The sequence below is a fragment of the Carcharodon carcharias genome, chromosome 4 (genome assembly GCF_017639515.1).
Source record: "Carcharodon carcharias isolate sCarCar2 chromosome 4, sCarCar2.pri, whole genome shotgun sequence".
Lineage (NCBI taxonomy): Eukaryota > Metazoa > Chordata > Chondrichthyes > Lamniformes > Lamnidae > Carcharodon > Carcharodon carcharias.
Window position 1 is genome coordinate 160,720,250 of NC_054470.1, and position 15,289 is coordinate 160,735,538.

General features: G+C 38.0%; 2 protein-coding genes and 1 non-coding gene across 7 annotated transcripts in view; 1 reads left to right on the forward strand and 2 right to left on the reverse strand.

The window, feature by feature from the left end:
• aggf1 (angiogenic factor with G patch and FHA domains 1) overlaps nt 1-2,009 on the forward strand; it is a 59,584-nt gene extending 57,575 nt beyond the window's left edge. The window contains exons 15-16 of the mRNA XM_041186861.1: nt 612-711; nt 1,667-2,009. Coding sequence (XP_041042795.1) covers nt 612-711; nt 1,667-1,897 — 331 coding nt within the window. The 3' untranslated portion in view covers nt 1,898-2,009. The remainder of the gene's footprint in view (nt 1-611; nt 712-1,666) is intronic.
• A 602-nt stretch (nt 2,010-2,611) lies between these two features.
• LOC121277423 (KH homology domain-containing protein 4-like) overlaps nt 2,612-15,289 on the reverse strand; it is a 45,615-nt gene continuing 32,937 nt past the window's right edge. For 3 of the 5 annotated variants that reach the window (XM_041186863.1, XM_041186862.1, XM_041186864.1), the window contains exons 11-14: nt 12,298-12,465; nt 8,715-8,821; nt 7,095-7,183; nt 2,612-3,316 (exon numbers count right to left, since the gene is read on the reverse strand). In XM_041186863.1, the coding sequence (XP_041042797.1) occupies nt 3,042-3,316; nt 7,095-7,183; nt 8,715-8,821; nt 12,298-12,465 (639 nt within the window). In that variant the 3' untranslated portion in view covers nt 2,612-3,041. Of the gene's footprint in view, nt 3,317-4,436; nt 4,957-7,092; nt 7,184-8,714; nt 8,822-12,297; nt 12,466-15,289 lie in introns of those variants that run through there. The other 2 variants (XM_041186865.1, XM_041186866.1) reach the window with 2 other exon arrangements.
• LOC121277548 lies at nt 9,957-10,098 on the reverse strand. Its single transcript, XR_005942913.1, has one exon. It is a non-coding gene; the product is annotated as a small nucleolar RNA SNORA47 (small nucleolar RNA).

Sequence of the window (15,289 nt, forward strand, 5' to 3'; positions counted from 1 at the left end):
ATGGTGGAGAGGCTTTGAGGGATCCGGAAGTAAGACATTTATCGCAGAGCACCCAGCCTCTGCCCTGCTCTTGTAACTTCAGTGATCCAATTAAGTGTAACAACTAGCCAGAAGTTTATTAAGATTTTGAAGGTGGGGGAACTAGCCATGGTAGCGCTGTTCAGGGCCAAAGGAATTAGTTCTTTACTATTTGTCAGCCTTGATGTCCAGGCCCTTCATTATCTGGAGCCATATGCCATGGAATTGTCAGTTAATATGTTGGAGAACAAGTAGTTTAAAGCAGTTTGAAATGAATGGGCTGAGGATGCTGCCTTGAGGAGCTTAATATTCTGTCAGCATGATCAGCCTTGGCAACTTCAAAACACCTTCTGTCACTAGAGACTTTGCTGGGGCTCTTAAGTGCTAGACATGCTTGATGTGGAATTCCTGAATTAGGAAGTTATGTAGCTGAATATTGCTAGCAGCTCCATACATCTATGTCTGTTCTTGTATTGTGTACATATCTTTGAAGCTATATATGTTTTGACATGTTCAAATTTGTACATAAGGTGTTGACTAAAGACAAAAGCAGTAAATATTGCATTTAACATATCAAGATTTGTTGATTTTAGGGAAATCTGTGACAGCAACAAAGGGCGAAAGATGTTGGAAAAGATGGGCTGGAAAAAAGGAGAAGGACTTGGCAAAGGGAGTTGTGGAATTAAAGAGCCAGTAAGTTGTCCTTGCCTTTCTATATAGAAAACTGTTAAAATACCTTTTGTGGATCAAAAGATAGAAAGCAAACAAAAATAAAAGAAATAATTAATCTGTTTAGTTTTAAGTGATGGATCCATTCTTTAATAGACAACTCGATTGGAAAGGCTGTTGTTTTTAAAAATTACTCCCATGCAAATTGAATACTTTTTAAAATTGCCAAATACACTTTCAAATCAACTTGCATCAATACCCAAATACTGTAAATTTTGTGTCTAACACCTTCTGCCAACATGATTTAAGCAGAGTATAACAGTCCATATACCAAACCAGAAGCTATTGAGACTCCCTCTGATGGTTTAGCAGGAAAAGTGTACTTGTTCATGTGATACTCAGCAATACAAACTAGGAAAATTCCATGTTCTGCACTTTTAGAAGACCATGGTGTGGCTGGCACTAGTGCCCCTTGAATAGAGGTGGGAGAGAGAAAATAGATCAGTCACGTTTCTCTTTTACTGATCACTATTGAGTAACCATGCTCAACCACTACTGAGGTTTGCTAATGAAATTGGCCACTTGGCTATAGATACCAGGGGCTGCGAGCACTTTTGCAACAAAGGGGAAAAGTTGCAGTGGGGGTAAGAGAAAGGTAAAAATTACATATGTTTTTCTAAAATATTTGATCAGGTGAAAGCATTTTGGATATTTTTAAAAATTACTGAACCATTTAAATAATGTGGGCTAATACAAAACTTTTTTGAAGGCACGGTCAACATGTAACTTCTGTAAAGGAGGTCAATCTCTTCAGTAAACATTTAACCTTTAATTGACTGAATTTCAAAATGCATTTAGGTTTTATTTAACAGCTTTCCAAATTGGGAAAAAATGTATCTAATATTGCACCCATAGTAGGCCAATTGTTTGTTAAATCCCAAACATCACTTTTATTTTCTACCTTATATCCATTTTTCAGATTAAAATTCAACTTAATCAGTCACAAGCTGGTTTGGGAGCTACTGCACCACTTTCCATTGAAGATGTTCAGATGTGCAGATCCAAAAATCAGAAGAATTGGGCCAAAGCTAGAGAGAGATTTTCTGAAACTTTTCAGCAAACCACAAGTCAAAAGGCAGCAGAAGCGAAAACATCATGGGTCAAAGGTGAATATGTAAAGGAGCAGACTGAAGATTCTGCCACAAGCTGACTTGTAAATAGATGTTCTATCACCTGGTGTTTCTTTTTTAATGTATTAATGATATTCTGAAGGATTAAAAGTCTTTTTATATTGTAAAATAAAAAGCAAATATGTATATTCAGTTTTAGTTTTTAAGCTGGATCCTTAGCTTCTATGCTATACTTAAGCTTTTAACTCTTCCCGTGAGGGAGAAATTTAATTTCTTCTGTGAAGAATTCTACTGGACGACGAATTCTCCTCAAAAGGCCCTGTCATTTGATACATTTTTGTGCATCTCTAAATAATCCAGTTCCAGCTGGAAAATATTAATTTAATTTAAAGGTTTCCAGCTCCAAAATGAACAGAGAAGCTAGGAGGTAACTTATCTTTAAGTTTCTCCTATTACATGTGCAACATAATAGCAATGGAGTGGATAAAGTCCTAAAATATTGCTAAAGCTACTTTAACAGTTAGACCAAGGATTAATTTCAAGTGACTACAAATTGACCAAAATAATTGGTAAAGTTTATATACTTTGTCCAGTAGCTAAGGAAGCCAGTGAATTGGCTGAAAGTATATGAGGTCGATAATTGCTTTTATTGGACCCAACTATGAATTGCTAGATCCAATCATCAACAAAACTTGTCACCATAGCCATCAGTAACAAAATAGATTTTGCTTTCACATTCACAATGTTTGAAAGCCAGATTTGAGAGGATTTCTTTCAACACTTTTATACATATCTTTTGTTTCACATACTTTTATTTTACAGCTGTGTTTAATACACTAAATTCTTGCCAATTACAACATAAAAGATTGGTGCATGAATCATGCTTCTGCAAAGTACCAGTGGGGGGAAAAGCTGGAGTTTTCACTATGTCCTTAATTCTGGAATTGTATGTTGAAGATAATCTGTGACTTTACTCTTCCCATTACTGCAGCTTCTGTAAAAATGCCAATAGGATGGTTCTTCATGTTTCTGCACCTTACATAAAAGTCCATCTTCCAATATTGCAGTCAGCCGTTTGATTATGATGGCCCATTAAAGTTAATTCCAGGAGTCCTGGCATATTGGGTAATAGTACTGCACACTCAGGCTCATTTGTACAATTGAAGTTTAGCTGCACATGGTGAAGAGAACATTGACAAAAATACATTTACAACATTTGCAATATTAGTTGGGTGCCATCCAGAAGGGCATGGAATTTTGGGACCTTGGTAAACCATGTTGCTGCTGGTGATGATGATGAGGATGATGATGTTGGTGTTGGATAGAATGCTGAAAGTAGGGATGGTACATATTGCGCGATGCATTTCCAGAAGGTCGGTATCTCCCACCTCGCTTATGCCGGTCATCTTCCTCATCTGAAGAATCCTCCCCATACTGGGCCAGGGCACCTAGGCTATCACTAGTCTTGTGTCGCTTATGGCTTGGAGAAGACATATGACCTACATTTTAAAATAAGAATCCCCGAACACCAAACACACCCAGAAAGCCAAGAAATATTCAATATAAAAAAGAAAATTTAGTTGTGGGAAAGAGAACACATAGTTAATATTTAAAAATGTTTACAGACAGTTAATGTTAAAATAAATCATTTGTACAGTACACAAATGAAGATGTCATAAAACCATGTCAAGTTGACAGCAGCAGGTGATGTCCCATCAGAAACATGTAAGAGAACACAAGACACAAAAGGGAAAATTAAATTCAGATCAATTGCTACATATTAATTATGCTCAAATTGTAGCACAATTAGAAATTTTTACAGCATGTTAATCATATTAAGTCCTATTAAACAATGCCTCATCTATTGAACAATGTATATATGTTAGGTTTCATATTTTTATCTGCCTTAATTATAATGTAAGACTTTCACCAGACTGACAATGCATAAAAATAAACAAATTAGGCAAACCTCCTACTTTTTCTCTCCAAAGACTAATGTTAAATTTTATGGCTTACTAGTTCTTTAGCAAATTGGACTCACAAAAGTAGGTTCATTTATGCAAATGTGTAAATTATGTAGGTGTTTACACCAAAGCCTTTTAAGATACCAGCATTTCTGGGGATATTAAAGAAAATAAGGTCATTTATAAAATTGAGTGAAGTCTTTTTTAACCAAGCGATCTTGCATTGGAACTTGATGTGACAGCAGTAAATCCCTTGACTGTTAGACATCTACATAAGGCATCAGATACTTTATTTGAATGGGGTTTATTGTAAATGCTATTATTTCACCAAAGTACATGGTGCAGTTCATGCTTGGAATTCTCACACCACATCCTGAATTTCAACTCCTCAGGAGATAGAGGGGTGGGGTAGTGAAGAGACCAACTATAAACACACAGGGAAATTCAACCAGAGTCATGCTGAACCAACAGCTAGATGTCCACAAACTATGACAGCCAATCCTCACCGATATTGGTAAGAGGTTTATTAGATATGTTTGCCTCACTGCTGAAGCAGTGTTTCTTTATTTCAAAGCTTTTTGATATGTATTACACAAGGTATTTTAAAGAAACTTTTAAAAAAATAAGGGGTCTTCAGATATTCCATTAAAAATGTACCCAGATTTTTTTGTACACAATCAATTGTGCAAGTCTATTAATGAGTTTGTAAGTAGAGAAGTTAAGACATATGTATCTCTTAACACCCACTAAAAATCCATATACATTCCTCCTTCAACCAGGTAATGGTGATAATCTGAATGACCATTACGCAAAAGGCATGCTTCTATAGGTATAGTATGATACAGTAAATGTTTTCTTACTCTATGCTAAAATTGAGAACTGGCCAATGTACTAACTGAAAATTCACTACAATTACAGCAACTAAACTAGAATCTGAACTTAATCATCATTCCCATCAGATCAGAAACTAATGGATTCCTAACTTTTAAAGTTTTTTTTAAACTATATTGGAATTAGCAAAATCAGTCTGCATGTAGCTTAACCTACCTCATTGCCTTGATTGGAAAATTATATTTCAAACTCAAATCTCAGTTCCATTTCATGGTTCAAAAGTCAATGTACTTGTTGTCATACTGTATTCGACTTTTTCTCCTGTTCCCTAAATCTACTACTTTCTGTAGAAGCATCACAGTTGCAAATCAATGTTTTATTGCAAAAACATCTGCTTATTTTCAAACATTAGTGCACCATGTCAGTGATAGACATCAATTTGCCTCTTATTTAAATTTCAATCAATTTAAAGCTTTCTGAAATCTCACATTTTGAAGGAAGTTTTCATTAAGAACTAGTAAAAATAAAACCAGGCTCTTCAGACATTCAGCTGAAAAGTGCAGCCAGTAGTTTACTTGTTATCGTATTGAAAGTTTCTCCTCCAGCTGACACTGCAATGTTTTCTCGAGGCCAAAATTGTGATGCACTTGCTTTCCCATTAACTATTTACACCATCACTGACAGAAATAAGAAAATCAGAACTACTGGTTAAAAACCCACATGAACCAATCATACCACAGACTTCATTAGTAAAAGAAAGCTAGTAAAGTACTTGCCATAGAAAAACAATTCTCGCTAATGCATGCAAGATTTTGAGACACTAGATGGTGAGAGGCTGTTTCCCCTTTCTGGAGAATCTAGAACTTAAGAGGCAGAGTAGAGTCTCAGCATAAAGGTTTGGCCATTTTGGACTGAGATGAGCAATTTCTTCAGTCAGAGCATTCTGGATCTTTGGAATTTACTACCCCAGAGGGCTGTGCATGCTCAATCATTGAGTTATTCAAGGGTGAGATAAGTTTTCAGATACTCAGGAAATCAAGGAATATGGAGACTAGGCAAGAAAGTTGAGTTGAGGTCATGTCAGTCATGATCTTATTAAATAACTGAGCATGCTCAAGGGGTGGTATGGCCTACACCCACTAATGCAGTTTGTAATCCACCATATGCAATCACTTTCTTCCATGAGGACCTGTCATTTTATGCCTGCTTGTATTAAAGATACTCCAATAATAAGAGGGAGCTCACTGACATCCATGGCTGGTTCCACATACTTGAAGCTAACCCAGCTATGTATCTTAACATTAGCCAATGAGCCAGTCTACAGCTGCAACTGCCATATAAACAGAATGCATGTATCATACATTACTGGGACAGTACTACAAGACAGGAAAGTACATGAAAATAATTCCTTACATATACTAATGAAGGGAGTACTTTGTATAGAAGGCACCCTTCATCCCTTTAACGTCTGCTGCACATTAAGGGATCTACTATAGGGAGAGTAGTGCCAATTGTGCTTTTGTATTTTGCCAGTTTTTCTTGTGAGGTCACACCATACATTGAATGCTTACACACTGGCTGAACAGCAAACACAAACATTCACTCCTCACCACCGACACACCAACAGTGCATACCACCTACAAGATGCACTGCAGGAACTCACTAAGGCTCCTTAGATAGCACCTTTCAAATCTGCAACTGCTATCATTTAGAAGGACAAGGGCAGCAGATGCATGGAAAGACCACAACCTGCAAGCTCCCCTCCAAGCCACACATCATCCTGACTTGGAAATATATTGCCGTTCCTTCACTGTCACTGGGTCAAAATCCTGGAACTTCCTCCCTAACAGCACTGTGGACTGCACCACATGGACTGTAGCAGTTTAAGAAGGCAGCTCACCACCACATTCTCAAGGGAAATTAGGGATGCCGGCCTAGCCAGCCAACACCCCATGAATGGTTAAAAAAAAAGTTGAACTTACCTTGAAGGTGTATATATTTAATCACGCAAAGTTAAAATCTAATATCACCCATTTATAGCTCAACAAATAAAGTTCCAGGTGTGGTTGTTGATCTCAACTAGGGCAACAAGGTAAGGTGACCTCAGCATCACCAGATGATGGACAGGAAGGGAGGTGAAGGGTTTGCTAAGAGAAACTTCCGATATGCTTTGCATCTACTATGTGTTGACAACTCTGTCAATGCAAATGCATGTGGGTGCCTTGACAACAGGATCTAAAAGCCTGCCAGCAATTACAATCTAAACTTACAGATGGAGAAGCCACTTGTACACCCAAGATAGTATACTTTAGCAAAAGTTACTCCCTTCACAAGAAAAGTGGCAAGAGGAAAAAATTAAAAAGGTAAAAATTATTCAATGTATTGAGCACTAATGTTGCAAAATCCAGAAAATATTACAACATAGATCGTGTGACCCTGAATTAGTAGAACAGGGGACTTTTTAAGTGTGGAGGGTCCTCACCTTGCATGTTTAAAGAATGCAACATATGCATCGAGGTCTTTGGCATTTCAGAATGATCTCCATGGTTGGACAGCAGGGGCATCAGCTGCCTGCAAGGTACAAAATAAGAACCATCTGACTCAAATATTTGATCACAGCAGACAGTGCACAGTATCAATTGTTACAATCTTACAATTTTTCAATCAATGCAGAAGGATGATTATTGTGAACCCGTCATACTTTGTATTTCATTAGCATTTTAAATTTCATGTAAAACAAAGATAATTGTATGTTAACGTAATTTCACACGTTTTGAAGGAAAACCTTTACAAAGTAAAACGTAAACCTTTAAGGTATACTGTACTTAGAGTATGTGGCATGCGCTATATCAAAATTAACTGCAGTCACTACCCAAATATTAGGATCTTTAGATCTTTCCTAAAGACTTTAAGTTGCCCATTATTTTCAACTGGAATATAACCATTTTTATTGTAGTATCTCACATTAATTTCTATATCAAGCATCTAAGAACGTGTTATACCATTCCAAACAAAGACAGGTGTATTGTCTGTATTTAAAATACAGCACAGTGGTGACTTTAAATGTTAGATTTATTTTCATATGCATGGCATAATATGTCAATACCTCTGCAGGAGGTTCTTATACAAGAACTACTTCATCTGACAAAAATGAAAGTACAGACAAGGAACTAAATGGTAATGAAAATATATGAAATAAAAAAAGTTGTGACTTTTTATTTTCTGAAAATATTTTGGAACAGTGACATTTTCGATGGGTGTAAGCTAAGCCACAACAGTCAGAGGCTGAGAAACTAACAATATTTGCTAAGTACGCACTATAAAAATTAATTGGGGAGAAAGTGAAGTGGAAAAACAAAATAGGAAGAAGGTAGAGAATTAAAAATGCTTGTTCATTGTGGAATCAAACAAATTTATATGGTTCAAAGTATAAAGGGTATGTTTCCTTATCTTAGGTAGGGGTAGCCCACCAAAACTGCATACCTGGCTCAGAGGACCAGGACTTCTTATCCTGAGCCATGTGCAGGTTCAGCACAGGGCCAACCCATAGCAGGGTCTAAAGCCAGTGGAGGGTGATGTTGAAGATCTTTTCTGGTTTATGCCTGCAAATCAGCAGGGAGATCAGCCACAGGTACAGGTTACATCCGAATATCCTTAGTGAGTTCAATGTTTTAAACTTTATTTAAAAATTCCTTGCCTCGTTGATTGGTTGAATTTTAAGGCTTTAGTTCACATACTATGTGTCAGCATTATTGTGTGACATAAATTGTCTGGGCCCATAAATCCTATGGTCAGCAAGAGTTCAAGGAAAGGTCACAACGTGTTGTTTCTCTAGGCAGCTGCAAACCTTCATTCAAGAGGGGAGATGCTGCAAACATTCCCTAATTATGGCATTTGGTTTTAATGGTCCTGATCTTAAAGCAGATTCGAGCTTAACTCCACCCACCCAGGAAACACTGGAGGTCTCTGAGCAATGTTAAATTTGGTTCACCTGGTCTTGTCCCTTTTCCTCAACTTCATGGCCAGGAAATTTGGGCATTATGAATCGTTAAAGATCTCACAAACAAACAACATCTTGCAATTGATACAGAAAACTGCTTACCTCTCTCTTCCCCTTCCAAAGAGGACAGAATCAGCAGCTATCTTCATCCCAGATCCCATATCATGACTGCTCCTAGTACCTAGATTAGTCAAGTGAAATGGTCCGTGCTATGAGTAGAAAAAAGGCCACAGAAATCAACAGGCGTGATTGCATATAAAGCATAAAATACAAATTCGATTATGACTAACGTACACCAATATTAAATTAGTTTTTCTATTGCAAACAGGATCTTAGAGCTGTTTAGAATTAGAAGGGGACTTGCACGGACCTCTAGTACTGGCCTTAGACGGTCATTGTTCACTGAATGAATGAACAAACAAAACAGCTAATAGCATACTTTTAAAATTCTAACCAGTTTTTCCATTTATCAGGAAGTTAAAAATTCTGAATATACATCAGTTTGGCCTCAACTGCAGTATTGTGTCCAATTCTGAGCACCACACTTAATCAAGGCACAAGAAAAAGCGTGGCAAAGATTTACAAGAAAAGTTCCAAGGATAAAGGACTTCAGTTACATGGACAGACTGGAGAAGTTGGGGCTATTCTTCTTAGAGGAGGGAAAATTAAGAGGAGATTTTATAGAGGTCTTCAAAATCATGAGAGTTTCAACAGAGTAGATGGGGAAAAACTACTCATGCTGGCAGAAAGACCAAGAACCAAAGGACACCGATTTAAGGCAAAGAATCAAAGGCAACATGAGGAAATGATTTCTTACTTATTTGGAATGCACTGCTTGAGTGTGGTACAGGCAGATTCAATTTAGACTTTCTAAAGGAAATTGGATAATTATCTGAAAAGAAAAAAATTGCAGGGCTACGAGGAAAGGGCAAGGGAGTGGGGCTAGATGGGTTGCTTGCAGAGAGCCGGCACAGACAGAACATCGCCCCCTGTATTGTACCCATTCTATAATAGGTTTTCTCCTTAAGTAGCTAATGCCACGTCGGTTAATTTTAAGATGAACGAGTAAATATTTAATTAGGAACACTAAGGGAATGACTGAATGTCCTGTGAAAGTGACTTGTAAATTGCTAAGACCATGCAAATTTCATGCTGATGGAGGCAATAGTGAATATGAAGATTGAAAACCAGATGGGTATTCCAATATTCACTCAATTTATGTGAGAAACAGACCTTCTTCTCAAATTAAATGTGGAATCCAAAAGTGTTTGTGCATGATCTTTAAAAAGAATAGGTTTGATGGGGTGTGACTGACCTTTTTGATCTGTGCTTAATGTTCTTACAAAAGTGTATGCAGCAGTGATGTGCTTTAGCAACAATGATGTGCTGTAGCTTAGAAAACACTGCTGGCATTATTGTAATATGGGAGGTTTCTACCAGTAAGTGCAGCACAGTTAAAAAGCTACCTCACCTTCTCAATCCTCCAATGCATTCACAAGTATGGATAAATCAGTTATTTATATTGTATAATGAAATAATGTACAAAAAAGTTTTTGTTAAAACAGCAAAAGCCAGCATGTTATAAAAGCTCTGATTATGTGTAGATAGCATCCCACAAAATAATCATACTTACATGATGACTGAGAAATGAAAATGTATGATTGAATAGATCTAATTATACAATAAGGATTTGTTTAATGAAAAATGAGATTTGGAGAAAGATGACAGTTTTGATATTGAGTGATTTTCTAATACCTCTCAACATATGGTCGCTGGGCACTGAAATGAAAAACTATAAAAATGCTCTCAGATGGAGGAAGGGTTATGGTCTGTCTGTCTAAATTACTGACAGCAGAGGAACTAGGTGTTCCTTTTTAAACATTTGACATTTAGAAAAGCAGATCCTAACCATAATTGCTTAACCATACCATAATTGCTAAGTTCATATTTATACAAGGCCTTTAACAAGGGGCTTCACAGGAGCATTCACACAGCCACATAAGGAGACATCAGATAAAAACAAAAAACTGTGGATGCTGGAAATCCAAAACAAAAACAGAATTACCTGGAAAAACTCAGCAGGTCTGGCAGCATCGGCGGAGAAGAAAAGAGTTGACGTTTCGAGTCCTCATTACCCTTCGACAGAATCTGTCGAAGGGTCATGAGGACTCGAAACGTCAACTCCTTTCTTCTCCGCCGATGCTGCCAGACCTGCTGAGTTTTTCCAGGTAATTCTGTTTTTGTTAAGGAGACATGAGGTTTGGTCTTAAAGGAGGAAAGAGGTGGAGAAGTTTAGGGAGGGAATTCCAAAGCAGAGGGCCTTGGTAGCTAAAGGCATGGCTGACAGTGTAGAACAATTAACATCAGAGATGCTGACGAGGCCAGAATTGGAGGAGCACAGATATGTTCTATGGCTGGAGGGAGGGACAAGGTCATTTCACAGATAACATAAAAAATAGGAACAGGCGTAGGCCATTCGGCTTTTCAAGCCAACTCGGCCATTCACTAAAATCATAGATGATTTTCTACCTCAACTCCACCTTCTTGTACTATCCCCATGTCCCTTATTTCCTTAGTATAACCTGTCAGTCTTTGTCCTGAATTATTCAAAGACTGAACGTCCACAGATATGTGGCATAGGGAATTCCAAAGATTCGCAAACCTTTAAGTGAACAAATTTCTCCCCATCTGTACACAGTATTCCAGATGTGGTCTCACCAAGGCCCTATATAATAGTAGTAAGGCTTCTTTATTTTTACATTCCAAAACCTTTACAATAAAGGCTAGCATACCATTGCTTTCTTCGTGTACCTGTATGCTCACTTTCTGATTCATGTCCAACGAATCAGGTTCTTCAGAATACCAACATTTCCCAACCTTCCAACATTTAAAAGATTTCTACTTTTCTATTTTTTTTAATCAGCAAAGTGAATAACTTCACACTTCTCTACACTATATTCCATTTGCCATTTTCTTGCCCACTCATTTAACTATGTCCCTTTGCAGCCTTTTAACATCCATCTTACAGCTTACTTTCCCTCCTAACGTTGCATCAGCAGCAAACGTGCTTACATTACACTCAGTCCCCTGATCCAAGTCATTGAATTGAATTTGAAAACAAGGATGAGAAATTTAAAATTGAGTCATTGCTTAACCAGGAGTGCGTTGGAATAATCAAGTCTATAGATAACAAATGGGTATAAGGCAGAAAATTAGACTATTCTTTTAGATTCATTGTTTAATGAAGTAACAGATTTAAATATATTTAGTATATTATTCTATTAACTGTATATCGCCATGCCATTATCCTAGCAGTCAAACAACCATTACAAAAGTTGCACAACATGCAGCAGCGTCATTTGTTCACCAGAATTTAACATTATACCATTTTCTTTTTAAAAGTATGCAATTAACTGTTTTATTGTTAACCTTGCATATTCTTTTGATATCTTATTCGTGTGGAAGTTTCATTACTGACGTAAAACAGGATTTTCTTTACTATGTGTGCCATGTTCTTACCACCTCCAATAAAAGGGAATTGTCCAGCTGGATCATGCATTGACCATCATGTCAGTCAGTATGCTCTCTCCTTTGAACATCACCTACCAGATCCTAAATGTAATTAATTATTTGGTGCAATATATCAGTGGATTTTTCCAAACACACACATTATGAGTATACCTACCCGGTATCCAAGAAGTCCTTCTGGTGAATTTGCGCCTCTTTCTTCAGTAAAACGTCTCTTTTGTGGCTGAGAAGGAGGTGGCATTGGGTTACTACTACCTGTGGCCTGGAACTGAAACTCTGAGCTGGACATAGACACTGGCATTGGGGTGGAGTTTACAGTTTGGACCTATGAACAATCAACAAAACACAATAATACTACCATAATAGACTCATGGGGTGGTCAATCAACCCCAAAAAATTGACAAACACCAAGGTTTTCTTTTATATGAATGATTCTCTGAAATAACATGGAATAAAACTATTCATGCAGATCCAGACACATTACTGATGTTCAAAGAGCAGTAGTTAGGATTTTGAACAACCCAGAAGATTTGAGCTCTGATCCCACCATGACAAGCTGGCAAGTTGAAATCTTGTTAATTTATGGATTGGCACTAGGAAAAAAAATGACCACAAAAATTGTGCTCTTGTAAACTCACAAATGGTTCAGGAAAGGAATCTACCATCCTACCCATTACGAGCTACATGTAACCCCAAGTCCCAAATGATATGGCTAAACTTTAAACACTCTGAAATGCCCTAGGAATAATCCCCTAGCAAGCCATTCAGTTGGAAGGAAATTGCTCACATTTCATCACCTTGACAGCAACTCAATAAGTACAGTCCAATCAGCAATGCCCACATCCCATCACAAAAACAAATCTGAAAATCTCAAAACTCAAAATTATTACTTGTAATCAGTGGAAAATCTCCAACTTAAAAATTGTACTTCTGACAACAATTCTGCCCAACTGTTTTCTTGCTTAGGTTATTTATTGGGTTCCAGTCCTTGATTCATTATTAATTTTCCTAGGAAGTCAGATATATTATCATCTTCCTCTATTGTGAAGACTGACAAAATGTAATTATTCAATAAGTCTGCCATTTCTTTATGTCCATTTGCAATATTATCCTCATCTGTTGTAAAGGATCCAATATTCTTTTACATATTAATCAGGATATCCCTCAAGTTTCAGAAAAACTATTGTAATATTTTAATATGAAACAAGTTTATAAATGTAGTACAATAATATAAACTAAATAACCACCACAGGTAGCTACAAAAAGGTATGTTTGATGAGAATACCATAGATGCTGTGTATATTTTACACCTATATGAAAGCCATTACCTTCCTGCTGAAAAAATGCAGTTTTCCTTTTCTCAAAAATCATTATTAGTTAAAACATTAAAAGAAAAATCCTACCAGTTTCTTCAATAAAAAATATTCTATGTGAACACAGAAATACAAGGAAGCCATCTCTACACTAGCTGCAAACTACTGAATTAATACACTTTTCTATTATTTACATCAGCATGTCTGTCTTATGATATACAGTATTCCCCAAGTCATGCAAGAATGGAATTATTGTTTTTTTATTTATTCGTTGGATGTGGGTGTCACTGGCTAAGCCAACATTTATTGCCCAACTCTAATTGCCCTTGAGGAGGTGGTGATCCGTCTTCTTGAACAGCTGCAGTCCACGTGGTGTAAGTGCACCTACAGTGCTCTCAGGGAGGGAGTTCCAGGATTTTGATCCAGCAAGTGAAGGAACGGCAATAAAGTTCCAAGTCAGGATGGGGGTGTGTGGCTGGGAGAGGAACTTGCAGGCGGTGTGGTCCCATGCATCTGCTGTCCTTGTTCTTCTAGGTGGTAGAGGTCGCTGATTTGGAAGGTGTTGTCGTCGGAGCCTTGGGAACTTATTGCAATGCATCTTGTAAACGGTACACACTGCTGCCACTGATGGAGGGACTGAATGCTTAAGGTGGTGGGTGGGTACCAGTCAAGCGGACTGTTTTGTCCTAGATGGTGTCAAACTTAGAGTGTTGCTGCACTCATCCAGGCAAGTGGAGGCTTTTCCAGCACACTCCTGACTTGTGCTTTATAGAAGATCGACAAGCTTTGGGGAGTCAGGTGGTGTTATTTGCTGCAGAATTTCCAACCTCTGACCTGCTCTTGTAGTCACAGTATTTATATATATTTTTTCCCTTTATTCTTTCATGTGATGCGGGTGTTGCTGGCAAGGCCAGCATTTATTGCCCATCCCTAATTGTTCTTGAACTGAGTGACTTGTTAGGCCATTCCAGAGGGCTAAGAGTCAACCACATTGCTGTGGGTCTGGAGTCACATGTAGGCCAGACCAGGTAATGATAGCTGATTTCCTTCTCTGAAGGACATTAGTGAACCAGATGGGTATTCATAGTCATGTTTCATGGTCAACATTACTGAGACTAGCTTTATATTCCAGATTTATTTACTGAATTCAAATTCCACCAGATTTGAACCAGTGTCCCCAGAGCATTAGCCTGGGCCTCTGGATCAAAAGTCCAGTGACATTAGCACTATGCCACCATCTCTTGGGTAATCCAATTCAGTTTCTGGTCAATGGTAACTCTGAGGAGTTCAAAATGGTGATGAAATTGTGCAATGATCACCGCATATCCCCACTTTTGACCTTATGATGGAGGGAAAGTCATTAATGAAGTATCAGAAGATTGTTGTGCCGAGGCCGCCACCCTGAGGAACTCCTGTAGCAATGTCCTGGAACTGAGATGATTGATCTTCAACAACCACAACCATCCTCCTTTGTGCTAGATACAACTCCAATCGGTCGAGAGCTTCCCCCCCCGCCCCAACTCCCCAATTCCCATTGACTTCAGTTTTGCTAGGGCTCCTTTATGCCACACTCGGTCAAATACTGCCTTGATGTCGCGAGCAGTCACTCTCACCTTGCCTCGAGTTCAGTTCTTTTGTCCATTTTTGGACCAAGGCTGTGATGAGATCAGGAGCTGAGTGGCCCTGGTGGAACCCTAACTGAATGTCAGTGAACAGCTTTATTGCTGAGCAAGTGCTGCTTGATAGCACTGTCAATGACTCATTCCACTTTACTGATGAGTAGACTGATGGGGTGGAAACTGGCTGGATTGGACTGGTCCTGCTTTTTGTGTACTG